At 43.2% G+C, this 23167-nt stretch overlaps 1 protein-coding gene across 6 annotated transcripts in view; it reads left to right on the top strand.

The window, feature by feature from the left end:
• Nucleotides 1-23167, top strand: part of COL22A1 (collagen type XXII alpha 1 chain) — a 221579-nt gene that overhangs the window by 43952 nt on the left and 154460 nt on the right. For all 6 annotated transcript variants that reach the window (XR_006017383.1, XR_006017382.1, XR_006017384.1 and 3 more), the window contains exon 4: nt 21674-21748. Coding sequence is in view for 3 of the 6 variants with exons in the window: in XM_042036305.1 (XP_041892239.1) it covers nt 21674-21748 (75 nt within the window). In the remaining 3 variants the exon portion in view is untranslated. The remainder of the gene's footprint in view (nt 1-21673; nt 21749-23167) is intronic.

Raw genomic sequence — 23167 nt, 5'->3', positions numbered from 1 at the left:
TGCTCACAGCTTTACAAGCTGTAAGACACTGTGGCTTCACGCAATGTAAGATGGTACCCAGGAATCTCTTTAATGTATGACTGGCTCAGAATCAAGGATTTTTATCGTCTATAATTAGGAGTTTATCCCAGTGGGTGGGATTTTTTTTTCATCATAAATCCTTTTGCATACTATTATTTAGTTAAAAATACTGTCCTGTGTGCTTGCTGACAGCACAAGAAAACAGCATAGGAACTCTAAATAAATGGAATTAGTGGATGGGTTGCTACACCCTGCCACTACATTCATCTCTGCAAGCTATTTTTGAGTTGATTATAAGTAATTTGGATTTGGAGGTTGATATTTTTATTTGTTCTAGAGGCCCTGTAATAAAGAAAAGTCTCTCAGCTTTTTACTTTGATTCCCATGGGCCTATGCCTTGACCATAAAATGTTAGGTGCTACTGAAATTTTGAAAAACATCTCTTAGTCTCACAGGGTCAAGAATATTCCTTCCTTGTTCAGATCCCAGAGAAGGTTGTTTCCTTTTTTCTTTTTCTTTTTTTTTTTTTTTTTTGGTTCTTTAGTTTATCTTATAACTAAAGCATTAATTTCTATTTTTGAGCATAGAGTAGTTTCACTCCTCTGTGTTTATGCTCAGTAATATCTCGCTGCTGATTATTTTCCACAAACTACTATTGCTCAAGATAATAGATGTTTAATTAATGAAACATCTGAGAAACTATTAGACTGACTTGTCACGACTTTGTAAAACTGTTTTCATACATTCTGAGTTATTTCTCATGAATCCAATGGTTTTCTTAAGCTCACACAGCAGGGCAGTAAAAGATCTCAGAAATAAACCTTGGCTGAACAGACTTACACGTGGTGCAAATCCCTTCCTTGTGGGGAGCTCGGAAGGTTTTCCATGAGAGGTTTGGTGCACTCCAGTATAACGAGATGCACATTGGGCTGTAGAGATCCAGCCTCTTAGTCCTAAAAGAACTCCTCCTGTCCTACCAGCAGGGAAGGTATGTGAAACAAACGCAGAAGCTCTTAGGAGATGGTTCCTCACTGCTGGCTGTATGTGGAGGTTTTGCCGCTGGGGGCAGGGGTGGGGTCAGGGGTGTCCTATGCCTTCTTAGTGCGCTCAGCACAGCCCAGCTCTAAAGGTGGACCTGGGCTGGCTCTGTAGGTTTCTGGATGGTGTTTCTGCTCACATCTTTCCCACTGCTGCCTGACAAGCACCTCCAGTGTGGTGCCAGGCTGAGGCTATGTTGGTGCAGTTCAGGAATGGTGCAGGAGCACTTGAGGCTGTAATTGTGCGAGGCTGACCCTTTCATCTTCTGTTCTTTCCTTTTTTCTTCTCAATAATTGTCTCCCCTTCACCACAAAATGCACAGGAGAAGAACAGCTTTTCAGGAAAAGTGTTTTCTACACGGAACTCTGTGGTGGAGTGAGAGGGAGTAATGCCAAGTAAATTGATGTCAATAAGTTCATAGTCACAGAGGTTGTTTGGTCTGTGTTTTTTCTTCCCGCACCACCCCTCATTATAGAATAGCCTTCCAAGTAACCTGCTGCCAGCAGAACACAGTGGGACTGAAGGCACCAAGGGCCCTCTCCCCTTCATCTGCTTTGTCCCAGGGGCTTGTGACTTTTTTCCTGTGACTGGATGGGTTCAAACTGAGCAGGGGATGAAGTGTTGAACAAGTCACTAAGTGGAAGGGGCTGGCTGCTCATCTTATTGTGGATTTCTGGTGAAGAATGGTCACTGATGGGGGACTCTACGACTCCCATGGTATCAGGCATCCCCCACAATCCATCCTTTAAATAAGCCTCTTTTGTAGTACAGGATATTTTTTTGGAATATCCTTTATTCTCTTCTGGACCCAGTTCTTTTTATAGCATCCACTTTTTTTTTTAATGTATGTATATGCACACACATCCAGATATATATATAACTGAAAGGGAATTGAGTGGATTTCTCTTGGTTAACACAAATTAAATCTAGGGAATGGAAACCACAGGGGTGGATAAACATGCTATTCATGCTGGGTGGATCTGTGCTCCCATGGGGGGAGGTGAGTGTCCTAATTTCAGAATAGTACACACTGAGTTTTCATTGAATCAGTAGATGTTTAATTATATAATTTTGAATGGGAAAGTGGAGAGTGTAGACATATATCTGCAATGAATCTATAATTATATAGTAACTTCTGTTGTTTTGTTGGGTTTTTGATGGTTTGGGGGTTTTTTTTGACATGTTGATGATTTTCATAGGGTTGGTGGGACCCATGAAAAAGCAGCTGAAGCCAGTAAAGAGAAAACATTGCCTGTGTGCTTTCCTGCTCTTGCGCTGAGCTATTTATTTCACTTTCATCTGGAATTCCAGGCTGGATGCAGAGTTTGATTCTCCCTGCACTTCTGGGTTTGTAGGCAAGGAGGAGCTGTGCTAGGGTGATAGCATGAAGAAATGGTTGATGTTTCACCAAGGAAAACAACACAGTGCTTACTCCCCTGTGATTCTGTCAAGCAGCATTTAACCTTCCCTGCTGGATTCACTCATTCTGCTATGGCAGCTCTTTTTAATGAAGGTGGAGCACAAAGTGATGAACTCCAGCTGTGGGAGGTAGATCCTCTTGGTTAAAATGGGCCAGCTCAGGGAGTGGTTCTAGTAAGGTACACCATGGCAACATTAACTCAAAAGAAATTACATTTAGAAGTTTATTATAGAATTATAGAATGGGTTGGAAGGGACATTAAAGATCATCTCTTTCCAACCTCCTGCCATGGACAAGGATACCTTTCACTGGATCAGGTTGCTCACAGCTCCATCCAGCCTGGCCTTGAACTCTGACAGGGATGGGGCATCCAAAACCTCTCTGGTCAGCCTGTCCCAGTGCTTCACCACCTTTAGAGTAAAACAACTTTTTTCTAATATCTAATCTAAACCTACTGTCTTTCCATTTGAATTCGTTCTCCATCTCTCAGCTATAAAAAGGCTGCAATTGGGTCACCCCAAAGCCTTCTCTTTACCTCCTGAATAATCTCAATTCTCTCCAACTTTGCTCATAGGAGAGATGTTCCATCCCTCTAATCAACTCAGTGGCTTCCTCTGGACTCGCTCCCACAGGTTGATGTCCTATGTACATGTATAAAGAAGTTAATGCAAACAGTAGATTGGATGCACATGTGGAGCTTTATTTTTGTCTGGGCAGATACCGTGTGATGGAAACTTGGGCTTGCTTGGGATTTGTGCAAGATGTCAAGAGAAACATGACACTGAATCTTACCTTTAGATTACTCTTTTATTTGGACTTCTACATAACGTTGCACTGACTAAGACAATACATGCCACATAAAACACTGGCACTGGTAATGATCAAAACTCTCAAACCACCTGTGGAAGAAAATAAGAGGAGATATGACCATCAGTACCTATCTTGCCTTGGAGACGTATGGAAATGTGGAAATAGAGGGCACATCATCAGTGTTAAAATTTGTTACACTGATTGTCTGAATCCCTTCAGTAAGGCAAAAGTGGAAACTAGAATTTGCTTCTAAGGGGCATGTAAGATTCATTTTTGCTAACTGAGCATAGTTAATCCCTGAAAAAAGATCACCTATGGGGCTGGTAGAGTGTGCTCTGGCTTCTTTAAAATGCAGGCTGATGCCTCTGTAAGAGATGAGGTCTTGTTCATCTCAGCCTCAAACTGCTGGCTTTAACATCATTTTCTTCTGAAAAAGGAAAGATTCTTTTCCAAACAAGCAGATATTGCAGATATTGCTGTGGAATATGAGATGTCTGATGTCGTGTGCAAGAGGCCTTGACATTGGTCATAGTTTTCTGTAGCAGTAAAATTTGTGAGTCTGGCAGAGAGATGGAAAAACAGCTTTGTTGAGAGATCACCGATATATTTTCCTTGTGATTTTTTCCAGCAGAAAATCCACCAGAACCTCTCTATTAGACTGAGCTTTCAGATCTTGGAGGAGGAATATTTTAATCTCTAAGTGTCTACACATATAGGAATGTTTGCAGCATCTTGGTCCTGGCATGGGTGGAAGATGGGAAGAAAAATAAAATGGAAAATGTGGCCTTTGATTAGAAGGCAAACTGCTCCAATAGAGGTGATTAGAGACAGACTGTAAACTTTGGCCATAAGGCAATAGAGTGATTTTCTTGTGTGGAGGCCTGGAAGGCTGCCAAGCTGTTTCTCAGTAACTAATCCCGACTCAGTTATGGGCACAGAAAACAACACCACCTCTCCAGCACTTTCCAGGAAAAGGGGTCAGACACTGATGGTGGTGATCACTGCAAGGAGCATGTTCTCAATTTCCCAGCAGGAGCACTGGGTCCATATCACTCTCCCTAGCTCATCTGCTTCCCAGAGAGGCAGTGGGGGAACAATTCAAGACAAGCTGGCCTTGGATCATTATAAAGACAGTCAGTTCTTCGAGAAGCTAATGATGTGATGGCTAGTGGATGGCTAGGAAAAAAACAGATCCAAAATGGATCAAGCCTAACTTTGAAAGGAGTCCGGGTTTCCTCATCTTACTTCTTATCTCATAAGAAAATTCCCTCTTTCTGTAAGACCATATAAAAGCATGTCCTGGCCAAAGAAATGCCCCTGTGTGGGCCTTTGTAAGATGGAGTCACTGTCACCTGGAAGGCATTCTGGCCATGACAGCCACTGCTATGAGCTTAAGGCAACATCCTGCAAAGTTGAAACTACCAGAGTTACAAGTGACCACTGGTACATTAAGGTGAGAAAAGACCTCTAAAATCATTGAGTTCAACTCTTAACCCATCACTGCCATGGCCACCACCAAACCATGTCCCTCAGTGCCACATCTACACATTTTTTGTGCACTTCAAGGGACGATGATTCCACCATTTCCCTCAGAAGCCTGTTCCAATGCTTGACCATCCTTTCAGTGAAGAAATTTTTCCTAATATCCAATTCCTGGTGCAATTTGAGGCCATTTCCTCTTGTCCTCTTGCTTGTTACTTGGGAGAAAAGACCCACCCCCACCTGGCTACTACCTCCTTTCAGGGAATTATAGAAAGTGAGAAGGTCCCCCTTGAGCCTACTTTTCTCCAGGCTGAACACCCCCAGATCCCTCAGCTGCTTTTTATCAGACTTGTGCTCCAGACCCTTCCCCAGCTTCGTTGCCCTTCTCTGGACACGCTCCAGCAACTCTGTAATCAGTACTTGAGTAACTCAACCAAATCCCTGCTGGTTCTGGGTATCTCCACTGGAGCTCTGGGATGGAGGGAACCCCTTTGAATACCCCAGCTATCTCTGTGGATGCTTGTGCTGAGCAGCAGTGATGGAGGGCCCAACTCTTCGTGTGCACGCACAGTGCAGCCAGGAGAAATGCCACCCAGAGGGATGTCCTGTGTCAGCACAGGCCCTTGGAAGCCACACCACTGCCAGTAAAAGTCCTGGGCCCTGGCACTGTCCCACTGCAGCCCATAGGACACTCAGTGGGATGGGTTCACTCTGTGCTAATGAGCTCTTTCTAAACAATGACCTGACATGGTTCAGGGAATAGCAGGGTCCCAGGCCAGGAACCTTTCCCTAATGGGCAGTGGGAATGTGGCATCCCAATTTTGGGTGGATGGGAATAGGGAGAATAGTTTGGCTCTGCCTTCCTGCCCTTCTGGCCAAAGAATGAGTTTGGTTTGTATGGAAATATGAAAGTGCTGAGCATGGTAAAGCCGACGGGATGTGTGAATGTGGAAGCATTGGTCCATACTACACTATTTTGGAGTGGGTGGGAGTTTCCTCAGCTAGTCATAAATGGTGTTGCCATTTTTTGTGTAGTGGCACAGCCATTAGGTTTGTAAGTACTTCTTAGGCAAATTACATTCTTTGTGGTGGTTTTTTTTCTATGTGGATTTGGGGTTTGGTACAGTTACCTGGGAAATCTCATCTAAAATGTTGCTAGGATGAGAAGCTCAGTGAAATAATGAAGGTCTGACCTCATGGCCAAAGCAAAGAATGTGATCACAGAGTCGTAGAATCACTGAATAGTTTGGGTTGGAGGGGAAGTTAAAAAAGTCATCTAGTTCTAAGCTCCTGCTGTGGCCAGAGACAGCTTTGACTAGATCAGGTTGCTTAAAGCCCCATCTCACCTGGCCTTGAAGCTTCCAGGGATGGGGCATCCAAAGGTTTTCTGGGCAACCTATGCCAGGGCCTCATCACGTTTATAATAATGAATTTCTTCCTAATCCTCATATCTAATCTCAATCTACTCTTTTTCAGTTTGAAGTAATTTCCCTTTGACCTGTCACTACCTGCTCCTGTAAAGAGTTCCTCTCCAGATTTCTTGTATTTTATGTGAAGATTTCTCGCTGCTTACCAAACCAAGGCTGTCCTGTTCCCCCTACATGGGGAACTTGAGGCAAGCTGCCTTTCCTGTTTCCTGCTTTTACTTCTGTGTGAGCTTTGTCTAGATTTATCTCTGTTCACCTGAATGGCTTCACATCCTCAGAATGAGTTTTGGGGGCTCACAGCTGTAACAGGACACATCTGATTGACAGCAGGCCTTGGTCATTAGGGATAGAGCTGACTTTCAGGCATCCTGTGCTGTGCTTTTAGCTTTGTTTCTTTGTGATCGGCAACAGCAGCAAATGGGTGTACACAAAACAAAACACCCAGCTACATTCCTCACTCATTTACATTGATCTAAATCCAGATTAATTTCACTTTAATGAATGACCAACTAAGCAAGAGAGTTGGCCTATCACCATACTTTGTACTAATTAGTATTTTTCTTACCAGTGCCTGCAGAAAAGCCAATCTGTTTTGTATTCTGAGCTGAAAAACACCCTCTGCGGTAATTTTCATTGCCAGCATGTATGTCATTCCTCTGGGCTTCCGCAGCCTCTTAGAAAAACCTGTTGTGGGGCAAAATAATTTCAACAAGCTTCTGGTGCTCAGCAAGCGTGGGGCATGGAGGGCTGGACGTGCTCTCTGCCATGGGGACTTTCCTGGAATTCACGCTGGCCTCCATTTGCTCATAGCTGGGTTTTGTGATAGGTGCTTTCCGTTCAAAATAGCTCAGCTTTTGTGACATCCTAGCGCAGACCAGCATGAGTGGCAGCTGTGCTCTGCAGCGAGGGGAGCTCAGCCTTTGTTGGAGGGGTTGGGTACTTGCTCCCAGTTATTCAGAGCCTCAATTAAAGGAGGCAAACTGTGGTTATTAGTTGTGCTCACTGGGGCAGAGCACAATAAGGTCGGCTCAGTGTGCGAGGGAACCCCCTGGATGGCTCAGGCAGCCCAGGCCTCCCAAAGACTCAGGGGGAAATGGGGAGGGGAAAAGCACAAACTCTGGGTGCTGGTGCCAAGCAGGGACACTTGGGCTAAACGTGTCAAAGGCAGCCCTGCTCCCTGGAGGGGCTGTGGGGTGATGTGTGGGAATGGTGCTGGTGCCAGCAAATCTTGGCAGTGGGGCCTTTGTTCACCGGTGGTATTTGCTGAGCTGATGGATCCCATTTCCATTGCCCTGGGGGAGAAGGTGGCAAGGGGCCATCTGGTCCACACTGGGACTTGTGAAGTGGGTTTTAGAGTTATTAAAAGATTCTTCTAAGAAATGGATTAACTTCCTCAGCTCTGTTTTTCCATCTTCTGCATTCCCCTCTCATGTGTGTTCTTCATAATCTTTATAATGAACTTACGGTCTTTTGCCACTTCAGGCTTTTGGCCACTCTAGCTAATGGCAATTATACAGAATATTTATAATCTTATCAGAAAGTGCTAATGAAAAGCTTTAATGTGTCTAGCCATTTTCTTGCAGCAGACTTCACTGTTCCTTCCTTCACACAGAAAGTGTCAGCCCAGCATGTGCCCTGATACACTTCTGCAAGCATAAACTCATTCTCCCATGATCCTCACCTAGAAACAATTTCTTCTTCAGGTCAGCACCTAAAATATCCACTCCCCAAGTCAGTACCTCTGCAAGCCAGGTCAGATAAACTTGCAGAAGCCGTCACCACATTCTCTTAAGGCTCAAATCTCTCTTTAAGAGGGGAGGAGTCCCAGCTGCAAAAGGCAGCTGGAAACTTCCTTAGGATTGCAGTTCCTGTGATAGCATTAGCTCCTCTTCCAGCTCTCCCTCTGCATGGGTAACATATAACTGCAAATCAAACCTTGTTAAATAGGCAACTTCCCCAAGAAGTAAAACTGAGATGTCATTTTTCCATCTTCCTTGAGGGACAGATGCTGTGATCTGGGTGAAATAACAGCTCTGATTGCTCAGTAGTTGCACAGATGTCTAACTTCTGGACCTTATGGGCAAGTGGGAATGACTCTGCAGGGTTGATTTTCTGTAGTCCTCCCTGGTAAAACCAAAGCTGATTGCCCTGTCCTTTACTGGGTGCTTGTGAGCCCTCCTGGCTGGTCTCTCTTTGTGTGCAGAGACATATGGATATCCTAGCCAAGCTCTGTCTCTGCTCTTTCCTGCTTTTATTTTGTTTAGTGTCCAACATACTCTCTATAAAATGTTGGAAATAACTGCTCAAGAGCTAACAGAATTGCTTTTTCAGGTATCAATTATACAGATTATAATCTGCCTCTCTTCCCGTGAAGAAAGGGGGAGAATTACCTGAGAAAATAGGTTGAATATTAGGAAAAAATTCTTCACTGAAAGAATGTTTAAGTGTTGGAACAGGCTTCCCAGGGAAGTGGTGGAGTCACCATCCCTGGAAGTGTTAAAAACATGAGTGGACATGGCACTTTGTGATATGGTTTAGTGGGCATGGTGGTTAAAATGTTGGACTCAATGATCCTGGAGGTCTTTTCCAACCTTAATGATTTGTGATTCAGTGTTTCTATAGGATAGAGTTAAAAAAAACATTAAAGAAGTAGAGTCTGGCTGGTTCTTAGTACCTGTGTGGCTCTGGTGCAATGAGAGCATCTTCATTTAAGCACTGTACAAAGGTGCAAATCCCAAAGTAGCTGTGCTGAAGAGGATCCCAGTGGATCCCCATGCCAGGTGATGCAGACTGAGGATGCAGAACTGATTGTGAAATCCCACTTCCCAGCTATGCAGACCCACCTGATGCAGCAATTCCCTTTATATGTTCTGCATGAGCATCACTTAGTGGGGGTAAAAAAAGTCTGAAAGGAAAGAAAAGAATTGGTATTTGGCCTAAATTTGAAAGACAGGTATAGTGGTTTGGTCCAAAATACTCATTACTATTTACCTTCTGTGAGATAAAAATCAGGAGGAAAGCAAAGCAGGCACCAAACTTAAAAGAATATAAAGAAGTTTATTAATAGAGCTAAAATAAGGAAAAAGAAAAGAGAAAAAAAGTCATACTATACCTTCAGAACACTTCTCCTCCCCCACCTTTGTCCCTTCTCCCACTGACAATGTAAAAAGACAACCCTTGAGATGTTCAGTCTGTTTACCACTTCCATAATAACCTTGTTCAGTCCATTTAGGAAGAGGAGTCTCTCTTGCTCATGCTATGGAGGAATTATCACGAGACATCTGCCCGGGTTGGTCCTCTGCTCGCATCATGTGAGAGTCCCTTCCCCCGACTTGCAGCTTTTCCCACAACTGCTTTCGAGGGTCCACTCTTGAATTACTGGGGTACAATTTTAAGGTTGAGCCATTCAGAAACAAAATTTCTCTTCACCCATCTCTGGGAGCATTTCATCTCTAAGAACAGAGGCCCTCCTCCTTCCCTGGGAGCAAAGGGTCTTCCTCATCTTCATCTTTAGGACTATCTCTGGGAGCGTCTCTAGGAACTGAGGTCTTCTCCTTTTCCATTTGGAGTAAAAGTCCTCATCGCTTCCATCTCTCCCTGTTCAAACTTCTCATTAAATTATGGCTGCTTCAGCATCTGCCTATCTCAGCGCAGGTGCTTTTGCTCACAAGTACAAGTTGAACACTCCACCCCCCATGCTTTCACAAAATTACAGCGGGTGCCCTGATGCATCATAGCTTTACAACAGAATTTCAGCTTAAAGCATCTCCTCTTTCTTCTCCCTCAGGTTTTCAGCTCTTCACAGCACTAAAAGGGTTAATCTCACCTAGGCCTTGCAGCTGGAATTTCACTTATTGCTGTTGGTCACATGATCTTTGCCGGACAGCGGTGCAGCTTCAGCTGAATCTTGGCCACACTGGAGGGGGGAGCTGCCCGTCTGCACAGAGCAGGGCTGGGGGGGTGGGTGGGAGGTTCCGCGGCTGGAACAGGGCCCATCAGCCCCAGGATGGCCGTGGCCCGGCCCGGCCTGGCCCAAGCAGGGCCTGGCCGGGCCCACCGGCCCCCACACGGGCCCTGCAGTCGCCTGTCCCAGCACCAGAAACGAGAGAGAGCTTGAGGGGGGAGTTTGTCTATTCTTTAGTGTGGATCACAGAGGCGGTCACAATTTTAAGCGGCTTAAAAGACTGTCCATATTCAAACTGGCCAGCTGATAGGTTCTCTTAGGTCACAGAGGAAGCTGTAAGCACCCCTTGGAAAGAACATCACTTCCGAGACTATGCTTTGCTAACCCATGACAACAGGTTTTGAGGTCCTTGGATAAAATTAGGGATGTGTAAATAAAAAAAATTTAAAAAACCCAAATCTGTTGGATGTGCTTTAAAATGTGAAATCACCCTGCAAAAACACCTTGTGGGGATCAGTTTTACTACAGACCACTTGCTGAACTGCTGCTGAGGCATCTGATACAATACAGCAAATCTCCTTTCTGAGGCCACAAGAGGTTTTCTGAAACCGTTTTCCTTCTCAGGCTGGAGAAGAGCATGCACGATGAGCACGATGCTGAATGTTGTCCTTCAGGACTCATCGGAAACTTTCGAGCTAATACACTGTACTTCTGCCTGCAACATTTTATTTTATTTCAGATTTAAATGTCAATTCCAAATCTCTCATTCCTAACTGGCATCAGGTAAAATTATCCACCTCCCACATCATATACCCCTAGGTGCATGGGCTAGCAGACATTATATTTTGTAGGAAAAGAAACCTCTCAGAATTGATTTGGGACCTCTTAATTACATGCCCATCACAGGGAAAATGCTAATTCATCAAGATCAAAACTTCTGGGCAAAACCAATTTAGATGAGTTTTTGATCATGGAGAAGGATTGGGAAAAAAATCTTTGAAGCTATTAAAATGCTTTATTTTGAACTTGGGGGTTTTTTTTGAAGGGGAGAAGTTCTGGTTTTGGTTCAAAACATCAATTTCTTAATATGTTTTAAAAAATCAATGCAAACCATGTTCCCCTTCAGAGAGTCAGAGTGCTCAGCTCCCTGGAGAGGGACAATGGGGACAGGTACCACTGGGCTGACTTTGCAGGTCCTCTGGAAGCACAGATTGTCTCACGCTGGGATGTGCCTTTTGTGGCCATGTAGCTGAAAGTTTTACAGCATTAACTCATCCTGGCATGTCTGTGGGGAGGCTTGGGTTCTGCTGCTGGCAGACTGGCACAACAATAGCACAATTAGATTCCAGGTACATGAATAAGGCAGCACAGGTGTATTGCACAGTGTGGCAGCCCTTTATTAGTGCAGAGGGCTTGATAAATGGGGGCTTTTCTGGCACAGATAAGCTTTTAGTGGGGAATTAAGATCTCAGTACCCAGAAGTGGCAAGGCTGTAGCTGCTGATTGATACCCATGTGCTTTCTGCCTCTTGATTAATTTCTTTTTTGTCGTCTGGTTTGATTCTCACCCTTTCCCCTTCTTGCACAGTGTTCTTGTCTGAAATATCTTCTCAGACTGCCTTAAAAAATGAGAGTTTGACATTTTTGAGCAGGGAAAACTCTGTCGGGGGAAAGAAAGGGGAAATTGGCATTTGAACTATGTGCACCTGGCTTTAGTAACACAGCCCAGGTTGTGCCTGCTTTGATTTATTGCTCACAAACCCTTGTTTTCCAGGCTCCACTTGTCACATCCTTTGTTTAGAAGAGTGTGGAGGGGGCAGATAGAGATGGCTGAAGTGCCCATGGGAAAGAAGCACCCAGATCTTATGCAAACTTCCTTAGAAAGTTTGGGTCTGGTGGCATGTTTGGAACTGGCAGGTGGATGAAGCTGTTTGGATAAAATTAATATTGGACTGAAGTTATCTTTCAAAATTTAAGTCAGAAGTGAACTCAGTGCTTTCAACCTGGCTATTTTTAGGTGTATTTGAAAGCTAAAAACCCAGAGAGTCTCCAAAAGGTCTTTAAATATCTAAAGACCTTTACAGATATCAATGGTCTGTTTAAACCCTTAGCAGGTAGAGAAGCAGACACTGGGCTTGCTTCTGCCATCCCCCACTCATTTTGAGTAAGGTCTCTTTTCTGCTGGACTCTGTAGCACCCTGCAAGGCAGAGACAGAGCTCTGAGAGCCAGCAGCTTGTGGTGGCACCCAGTCTGGGACAAGCCCTTTTTTCCCACATGATCAATAATCCTTATGCTGTTTCCATTGGTGTCCCCAAGGTTTATCCCCATGAAGATTATCAGATGGATGGCTTGCTCTTAAAGGATCTCTTCTGAAGAGCTGTACCACCACAGAAGTATCCCATTGCTTTCTCCAGCTGGTCTTGGGGCTGTCACATGCCCGCCACTTCCTTCTGCTTCTGTGGGGCCAGTTCCATGTCCTGCCCAGGAAAGGCCGTATGCAGGTAGTGGCAGGATGTGGACAGCAACCAGACAAACTTCTGAGTTTGCTGAGGTGCATCCATAAAATAGCATCCTTCAGCCAGGATGTTATTTTTACCTGGTTTCTTCTAAGAAGAAACCAAAGTCACTTATTTTTCTTAAACCTTCTCCACTTTGCAAAGGTGATGTTACAATTCTTTACAAGACAAAACCACAAAACCAAACTCTTAGACAGAGTCATGTCTAGTATTTATACAGAAATTTCTTTGCTTCGCTCTTATGATATATTTATACTGCTGCTGGTCAGAGTCCCAAAGCCACAGTTACAGCAGCCCCCAAAAATACCCGCATGGAAGAAGATACTGTTCAATTTGCAGTTGTATAATTACACCAGAAGAGTAATGGCAGTCAGAGTCCCTCTTAAACTTGTCCTTGAGCTATATTTCTCTCTTGGAAGTTATTTGAGAACAGCTAGTATATATTTATTGATCAGCTGAGAAGCCATGAGCTTTGAAACAAGTTGCTTCTAATTACTTCACTTTTGGAACTACTGTGAGGGAACAGAACACCTTACCTGGATTTCTCGTTATTATTCTGGACAAGTAATTGCTTTTACAGAAATTTAAAAATAAAATAACATTTGCAGTCTGCCCAGGATTTGCTTTTTTAAAAAAATCAATTATAAACTGTGCCTTGACATCTCAGCTTTCTGGCAGTGCTCAGATGAGGAGACTCCACGCTCTTGTCTCCATGTTGTGGCATGTGGGAGGATAATGGGACAGACTGTCTTGTCTCTCCAACCAGCAGTGGGAACTGATGGCTTCAGCAGATCTGTAGCTGCACTGCTCCATTGGGCTCATCTGGGGAATGTGCCTTCCATGAATGCTGAGTGCAAGTGAGATTGATGGAGTTTTATAGCAGAAATACTGTAATGTTCCTATTCAGTGAGAACCAACCTACTGGAACTTCACACCGGGTTTATTTTTAATCATCCCAGTGATTTCAATTACAGGACTAACACAGAATTTCTATTTTAAAAACCAAATTAAAAAACCAAATACCTCTCTTGTGTTGATAGCATTTTACAACACTTGAGTCCATCCTAAAACCAGCCATTGCTTTAAGAGATTTAGCATTTTTTGCTACTGTTGCTACCAGCTCCCTGTTGTGAAATTTGCTGCTGGCAGAATTTTGCTTCCATATTACTTGTTTAATGGCACAGGAAAAAAATAAGAGGGGTCTGCTTGTGTTAGTGAAATGTTTCTCCTGTTTTTACAACCAACATTTGCATGAGTAGTTTTAATCTTTGTAAGTTTTTAAGGGAATAAAAAGCACAGATGTTTTAGCTCGGGTCTTCTTACACACCACAGAAATCTCATTGTTCATTACACTGGTGGATATTGGAACTGATCCATATCCAGTGGTGCAAAATCCCAGAAAATAAAAACTTTATTTTCTAGAACTTAATGAGTGAGAAGGGGACAGAGAGTGATGGAAATTTTTGATGCTTGGCAGTTCTGCAGCTTTGGGTTGGTTGGCAGGTGAGACAATCTACCTGGAGTGCTTCCTGTCCCATCCACAGACTACTCATTCCCATCTGCACCCCTAGAGAGGCCCTGTGTGATCTCTTCTTTCTACACTCCTGGGATCCTCGCTTTGGCAGGTGGGGTGGCTTTGTCTCCCCACAGCCAAGTGAGCAGAACCTTTGATCTTTGCTCTTCCTCTGGGACACAAGGCCAAGCAGGAAACATTTTTAGCCTTGCAGCACCCTGTTCTCACCAGCCTCTGGGGTACAGGCAGCAAACACACCTAAAATTTTGCCAAAGAGCCCAGCAGCTGGGTCAGGAGTGACATGTTCCATCTGTGCCAATAGAGCAGCCACTGAGGAAGGGCTGGCTTCTTGCTGTGGCTGGTGGCTCCTGGAGGATGTGCTCCAGCTCATCTCCATACTGCCATCTTCTTAAATATTTTATGTCATCAGCATGAAGACATGCTCATGGCAATTTCTCTGCTAAGGCAATGATTGGCCACTCAGGAGAAACCCTGTAGCTCACTAGGATCAAGGACACTTTGCATGATGAAGCTTCACCCTTTTCCCAAAATGAGAGAGTGAGGTGGACTTGTGCCCCAGAGCAGCAATCAGCTCCTGGACTGGATGGAGAGTAGCTGCTAATTGCTTTCCTCAAAACCTTGTGCTGTTTGCCGACAAGCTCCTTGGCACACAGTCTCTGTATTTGTTTAGGGGCAGACACAAACAAATTAGCTTGGAAGTGCCAAGGCCTGATGCTATTTTTGTAGTTCCCAGAGTGCCACTTATTCCCTGTGGGAGCATGTGCAAATTAATTCTGTATGCTGCTCACTTAAACAGTGCTAATTGCATCAGTCCTTTTGACAATATACTTCTGCTGCCAGTCATACTACGAGTTTCTTGCATTTGTGTGGGTGCATCAGAGAGGGAGAGGTTCTCTGAGCATCCTGCAGTACAGGTATCCTTTGGAAAGATGAGTCCTCACCAAGATTCAGGAACATCTCTAGGAAATTTTAAAGGGCATCTGAAGCTGAGCTAAGGATTAGAGTATGGAGTCAGCCTGGAGATGGGGCTGTAAAGGGCTCCCTGTGCTGGTGGGGCGGTGTAGTTGTCACTCCTTGTGTGCTGTTGGGATATGAGTGCCTGTAGTAACATTCTCCCTTTTGGAATCAAGATCCAGAGCACGGGACAGAGAAATGAGAAATAAAAAAGCAATTGATGGTGACAAAAGGAGAAGAAAGAGATGCTTAGATCCAGGGTGAGAAGATGGTAAAAATGCACAGCACAGCCTGCCACATTGTGGGGAAAACAGTATTTTTCAAATCTCTCTGATCAGCTCCAGTATAAGTGAAGCAGGACATGAATAAAAGAGTAGGAGAAGAATATTTTTAATTTTACTTTTTCATCTTCAAAAGGATTTCAAGTGCTTTGCAAATGCCAGAAGTCCCTGCATTCCTGTTGTCCCTATTTAAATAGGATACAGTATTTATTGGCTGTGCACTCAACCCCCCTTCCAACTTTCCCATTTGCACTGAATGCATTAAAAAATTGGTCGCCTGTGACCATAAAATCAATTAGCATTTTTGCTCAAGAGGGTCCTTTTGATTTGCATCAGAGAACTCTTAGCAAAGGATGATATTTATGGGCTGTATCTAAACCAGTTACCATAAATGTGGCCAGAAGCATTCCTGGGCAGTGGAATGCGCTCGTCTGCCCTGGGCTCTGGCACGTTTCGCCCCAGGCGAACTGATGCTCCACTGGAACATTTCTAGGGCCCAGATGGGTACTTCCAACATGCCAGGGAGTGTTCATTGTCAGCAGCCATCTCGTTATGGAGGCTAAGACCATTTGCTAGCATAGATATGGGCTTGAACATGCCTTGGCCTCGGTGCCCAGGAATGCACCCAACCATGCTTGTTTTAATTGGATGGATGTGACTCTGGTGCCTTTGATAGATGTCTAATTTGGGAACCATGTCTTCCTAGGTTTCCCTTACAAACAATGGGAAGAGAGTAGCTTTTTCGGGGCTACATCAGGGCACCTAAATTGGGTTTCTACTCTGAATTGCTCTTTGAAGGAGCCCTGTTTCTCCATTCTGTAGAAAGAGCCTTTCAAAGAAGAGTGTCCTCTTGCCTGGGACCTTAAATGTGTGTTGCATGAGAGCTCTCTGGGGTATAATACCCTGTAGTAATTCTGCTTACTCTCTGTGTGGAACACACCATCTGCTGAGCAGTGCCAGCACTGAATGTGCAGTCACACAGAGATTCACTTTTTCTGGCTACTGTGCTGGAAAAGGGGAGGGACCCCTGTGGACACAGATATCCACAGTCTCACTGAAATCACTTGGGAATTTCTCAGCAGACAGGGGAGCCTGGGGAGCAATTCAGCTGGGTGCTGGTGCATTTTCAGAATAATGTTTTAATGGAAAAATGTGACAGCCTTAGGATATTATGAGAAATAGGGTGGGCTGTGGATGTGTTTGCTCAGCCTGTAAGCTGTGTTGTGGGGAGGGTTTGCTATTCCCTTTGCATTTCATCATGAGCATTTATGAGCTCTACAAGAGAGCTGGACAGGGATTTTTGACAAGGGCATGTAGTGATAGGTAAAGAGTAACGGTTTTAAATTGGAGGAGGGCAGGTTTAGGTTAAATATCATGAAGAAATTCTTCACTGTGAGGATGGTGAGGCACTGGAACATGTTGGCCAGAGAAGCTGCGGATGCTGGATCCCTGGAAGTGTTCAAGGCCGGGTTGGCTGGGGCCCTGAGAAACTTGGTCTTGTGAAAGGTGTCCTTGGCCACGGCAGAGGGATTGGAAACAGAGGATCTTTAAGGTCCCTTCCAGCCCAAAGCATTCCATGATGCTCTGATTCTGTCCCTGAGGTGACAGAGAGCCTTCATGTGACACCAAATATGGAAACCTCATCCATCATCAATGTAGGCATTATTTGAAGGAAAAAAGGCAGAATCGGCCTTGGCTTCAGCAGCCACAAACAGGTGATTTTCCTGGCACTGAGGGACTTCAAAATCCACAGTGTGAAGATTCAGTGTGATTTCAGAAAGGAAGAGAGAGTTGCACAAGGCATTATACTGCAAGGTGTAATCATATAATTGCTGTGATGCTCTGTTGTACCTACACCTTGATACAAATTATAATGTTAGTACAGACACTATTGCAGGCTCATTACACTGCCAGGGCCGCCCGCCACTGTAGCTGGAAAAAACCACCACATTTTTCCTTATAAATTTGTTTCCATGGTGTGTGGCACTTTATGGATTGGTTCACTTGCAGGGAAAGAATATCTGACAACAAACATTCGCCAAAAAATATTCAGTGAATATGGGCAGAGAGTGGAGGTATTCTTTTAAAAGAAGCATTTTTAAAAGAGTGGGGGAAAAAACCCTTAAATTTTGAGGCTATAAAGTGGTCTATGTGCAATGTTTTATAAAAGAAAAGAAAAGAACAAATAAAGGTAGTACTATATATAGGAGTCATCAACTGACTGCAGGGAATTAAATGTGCTGGAGGAACTGCTGCACAGAGAACCACCTGCATAATTAAAGAACAGAGCTGATGGGCTCTGAGAAAGCTCCTCTGAGAAACTACTTTCATGAAATATTCTTGACTTTAAGAAAAATTTTCTCACCAGGTCCCTTCCCGTTTAAGTGCAATCTTCAATGGGAAAAATTATTTCAATGTAGAAAAAATTTGCAATACTATCTCCATAAAAATATGAAACCCACCCACCCCTTACCCCAAATCCCTCTTTCTTACCAGGCTGTCTGGTCTCAAGTTTTGGCAGACAACTTTTAGGGAAGCCTGCATTTTCCCTGTATTGCCTTATCCATGGATAGAATTACAAGGGGCTAAACTTCATTGTCAGGGGATGAGACAACTCAAATGTTTAGGTTGGGAGAATCCCACCTTTTGAGAGAAACTGGATAATTTCTCTTGTGGGAATGGAATAATGATGGAGATACAGGGTGTGTCTGGATCTCTGTCACTGCACTGGGTGCTGCTGAGATTCTGGAATCCTGAAATTCTCAGTCTGGAAAGGAAAAAAAAAAAAACAACCAAAAAACCATGGTAATAAATAATGTTTGCTTTAACCTTCTTGTGTTTCTATTTTCACCTCTCTACTTTATTCTTGTGGAACCTGACAGCTACACATGTTCAGCATTCATTATACACAAGTCCCCAGAGGAGCCCTTGGCAGCTGAGGGCTTGCTTATTCTTGAAAGAATTAAAATGAAAATTAAGAAACTGTTCCAGCGGAGTCCTATGGACACAAGGATGGAGTGCTGGAAATGGGGATTTGTGTTTGTCACTTTACAGGGAAGGTTTCTCTACAGAAAGCCCTAAGGGGTAGCAGAATCACACCATTCCTGGCCAGGAACTGCTATAACAAACACAATACTGCCATTTCCTTCCTTCCTTCCTCCCTTCCTCCCTCCCTTCCTCCCTTCCTCCCTTCCTCCCCTCCTTCCCTCCTTCCTTCCCTGTGTTTCTCTCCACTCCTTTCTCATTCTCTTTTGTTTTTCCCTTTGTTTTCTGTCCCATTTCCTTAATTTGCTTTTGAAACAGCTTGGAGGAAAAGAGACTTAAATGACCAGATTATTCTTCTTTTCCAAACTCACAGCCCTATCATTACATTTTATTGATAATAGGTTATTAATACTATTTTAGTGCTAGTGAATGTTCCTGAGCCAAGACCTTCTTCTGACATGTCTCTTTCCAGAACATGTACTCTGTAGGACATATTGTCTCTTGCTTTTAAAATGTTTGAGAGCTTTGGGATTCTTTTCATAGGGAAGGTTCTAAGAAATGATGTTTAAAAGTGAGGTTTAAGTCCCTCCTCATCAAACAGATCTCATTGTGATCTGGTTTCAGGAAAGAGTGTTATCTGCAGTTAAATTACTTTCAGAAAAGCTTCCTTCAACAAGAAGCTTGTACAAACAAAGGACATGATTGGTTTATGGGCTGCCAGTGCACACGGCCAGCTCCTGTCCAGCCTCTCACCCACCTGCACCCCTGTCCTTCTGGGCAAGGCTGCTCTCAGTCCCTTCATTCCCCAGCCCCAACCCAAATGCAGCACCAGCACCTGGTCTTGTTAAACCTGATGAGATTTCCATGATCCACTTCTTGAGCTTGTGCAGGTCCCTCTGGATGGCTCTATCCTTCAGGAGTGTCAGCAGCATCACTCAGCTTGGTGTCATCTGCAAATTTACATACATAGAGCTTCCTAGTCCCTCTAATTATGGGCCTTTGAAATGATGATAATGTAAGGCTGTTAAAAATTGAAAAATGGTCCATATGTATAGTTATAAAGCAATTTTCCTGATCTCACTCACAAAAAAAGTAATATTTGATGTTGAAGCCAGTGAATAAAATATTACAGAATGGGAATTATTATGTATCCCTAGTCAAGAATTATAATTTTATGAGAAGGAGGTCATCTCTAACAAAACTAATTTTCTTCTGTGGAGTTACAGTTTGGTTGATATGGTAACTACCTTGATAAAGTACATTTGTTCTTTAATAAAGTACAGTGTTTCTTAGGTATTGTTACTATGTATTGAATTGCATTTGCATTAAAAAGTAGCACTCTACAGTGGATTAAAAGCTGACTGATCTCATGTAGCAGATGTCAGTGGAAATTCAGCCATCATTCGTAGTGCAACTCTAAAGGGAAATATAGCACTGCTGGTGCTATTAAAAATTTCCATGAGCCCCATGGATATAAATGCAAAATCTGTGCTGATAAAAATTTTGGGTAAAACAAATGATTGACAGAATATTATATAAAGTTGAAGACAATAAATAAGTTTTAAATAATACGTATTTAAAGGCAACTGCAAGCAGAGGATGTAACAAGGAACAGAGGCTGAAAGCTCAGGTCAGTCAGCTGTATTTTCTCTTCTGTAAATCCATAAAGATTTACAAATTAGCAGAGCCTTAGCTGCAGTGCAGATTTTGTTACTGTCTCTGCCGTTTGAAGTGGATGCTCATTGCTGCAAATCCTCTGAGCATCACAAGTATTTGCTCAGAGTTTTGCGTGGTGGTAGCAGAAGGAACAGGAAGAAACACTCTGGCACTAAAATGTTCACCTATATCAGGGGTTTCATAGAAAGGCTCCAAAGGAGAAGGACAGCTTTTTTCTTGCCTTCCCAGCAATGCAGTGCTGGGTGTAGCAATGAGACCTGGTGTCTCCTTGGGACTTATGGATGTGTTGTCAGTCCAGCACTCTGCTCCTTTGGACACACGGAGCCATGATAATAACTGGGATGGTAAAGTACCAACCTCTTTTGAGCCTCTGTGGATTATTCTGTGGCTGGAAAGTGAGAATTGCAATAATTTTCTTTCCCTTGCTGACTATTTATGCCTTAGATGCAGGCAGGCAGGGAGGAGCCAAAAGGAGCACAGGATGTTTGTAAAATAAAGGCAAAAGGGAGGCTACGGTTCTTTAAGAGGCAAGAAGAGGTTGTCCTATCACTATACTTTTTTATAAGCCCCTTTTAATTAGTGGAAGGTGCTATAAGGTCTTCCTGGAACTTTCTCTTCTCCAGGCTGAACAACCCCACCTCTCTCAGTCTGTCTTTATAGGAGAGGTGCTCCAGGCCTCAGATCATCCTTATGGATTTCTCTGGACCTGCTCTAACAAGTCCAATATTATAATGATATATGTTTATTGTTGCTGTTGTTGTTGCTGTTGTTACTATTTTTATAGTAGTTGTTATTATTATTATTATTATTATTATTATATTGGACCTATACAGGCCAAATATCTCTAACAGTTCTTCTCATTAAACTGATTCCTTGAGCTACCTGTCCCCATTGTTTACAAGTGTGCAATAACCTACTGATTTGGGAAAAGAAAGCAAAAACAGAAGTTATTTCAAAGGTTTTGCAGGAAGGAGGTGGATACATAGTTCTCTGTGGAAAAGCATTTATCTGCAATTGTGTTGACACTAATTGGGAGCATGAGAAATGGCTGAGAAAGGCTGGGTATTTTCATGACTTTTTGAAGCTTGTCTTTAAGGGTGAATATTCTTCAAAATTTTAGTCATATTTAACTCTGATTTCTGCTTGAACAAACTCAAGGAGGTTTCCCAGACTAGGAGCTGTCCTTTCTGAAAAGTTTGGGCAGAGCACCATGTCAGCTGGCCCTTCAGAACTTCCAACCAATACAAGAGTGGAAGCACATTCTGTATTTTCTTATGTTTTTTGTGACTTTCATGCACATTTATGGGCAGGAGAAAGACACAAACCCAGAGTGTTGTCCGAGCTGATGGAAAGGCTCGGTTCACCTATCCTGACTGTCTTCCTGTCTGGTCAGGCAGAAAAAAGTGCCTCAAAATCAGACATAGTATATTGGGTCTCTTGTCCATCATGAAGTTAGGGAATAGGAGAGAGGAAGGGTATTTAGGATGTACAGAGCCTGGGCTGGAATTATTGCTGAATTATTGCCACGTGCAAGAATCTGAACAACACCCAGAAGATCAGCTTTTGTAAGTTCTGCAGATGTGTTTCCTTGGGATAATTCTGTACTGGTTCTTTTGCTTTTCAGATGTCCTGTGCCCAAATGTCCACGTGGAAGGAGATCGGTTCAAACACACCAATGGGGGCACTGATGAAATTCCAGGTAAACAGACACACTTTTCTGCTGTACCTCTGGGAACTGAAATAGTATAACTGTGCATTTCTAGTGTGATGCTCTGATTACTTACATCTTTCCTAGCTGGAGTTTTCTTATTCCAACACATGTTCAGTGGTGGAGAAGTGTATTACAAACTGTGAGGCTCCGAATGAGATAAAGGTTGACAGCCAACACCAAATTAATCACATCAAGCATCTTTTGATATGGCATCAAATTAAAAAGCCAGTGGAGCTTAGTGCAGTAGCTAGAGGAATGCAATAAGTTTTGGAGATCACTTTTTTCTTACCACTGCACACTTAGTGACTTTTAATGTCCATTTATTTGATCTGTGATTGTTGTGGAAATCCAAGCACAATGGTAGTTATCACTGGAGAAGGTTTACGTGTGTTTTTATATAAATAAAAGATTTTCTGAAGCACTGGTGAGACATCAAGGGGAAATACAGTCTGGTGATATCTCTGCTTTTCTGTGAGCTCTGATATATCTTTTCAGCCAGCTGAAGGACTTAATCTGTCAGATAGATGCGTGGACTGTGCCTCTTTTCCAGCCTCCAAAGACTGTTTGAGCTGTTGGCAGAGAAAAGATGCCCATCAAGGTTGCACTGGGAATAATTGTGACTGACCCAAGAACACAAGTCACTGCAGTGGGAGGCTGAAGGCTCTTCTGCAGCTTGATTATGAGTAGAAATGGTCAATGTTTGACAGCTTTGAAACTCACTCAGAATTTTTTCCTTGGAGGATTTTCACTCCTTGCACAAAATATCAGCTCCAACTGGGCTGTCTGTGGGCAGCTTATTTTGGCTGTGGTCTGATTACATCTGAGCCTGTGATTATGTTGTGTGGTAACATCTCTTCTGGTTATTAGACCCAAGCAGATCATCCCCAAACACCTATTTTGAGCTGCTGTCTATCGCTGGGTCTTGCATTAACCTGTCCTGAAAGTCCTCCTGTTGCTGGCCAGGCAAACTTCAGAGCAATTCAGGCCTACTGATTCTGAATGAATCTATCTGCAGTGGAAGCCACTGCTCAAAATGAGTGGCAGGATTGTGTCCCTTCTCAGATGATCACATTCTGTGATTCTTTCCAGAAGAATGGAGTTGCAAAAGGACTCCTATAGCCAGTTCATGTTTATCTGAATTTTGATTCAAGTGCTAATTAGTAGACTCTATGCTTTTATTTGACTTCTAAAATATATCTTTTGTTGAGCAATGTAAATGACAGGAATGCCAATTCAGATCTGGCACAAAAGTTTTGAGTAGAATGCCTATTTACAGTAATATTTATATATGTGTGTATATACATACATATATACACATATATACATATATGTGTGTGTGTGTGTATATACATACATATATATATATACACTTAGTCTCTTCCATAAAGTTTCTGAGGGTTTTTTTTC

Source organism: Corvus kubaryi, unplaced genomic scaffold, assembly GCF_017639235.1.
Source record: "Corvus kubaryi isolate FWS band 111438036 unplaced genomic scaffold, C.kubaryi_AGA036_p1.0 37385, whole genome shotgun sequence".
NCBI classification, from domain to species: Eukaryota; Metazoa; Chordata; class Aves; order Passeriformes; family Corvidae; genus Corvus; species Corvus kubaryi.
This window is presented reverse-complemented; position numbering and strand designations above follow the sequence as displayed.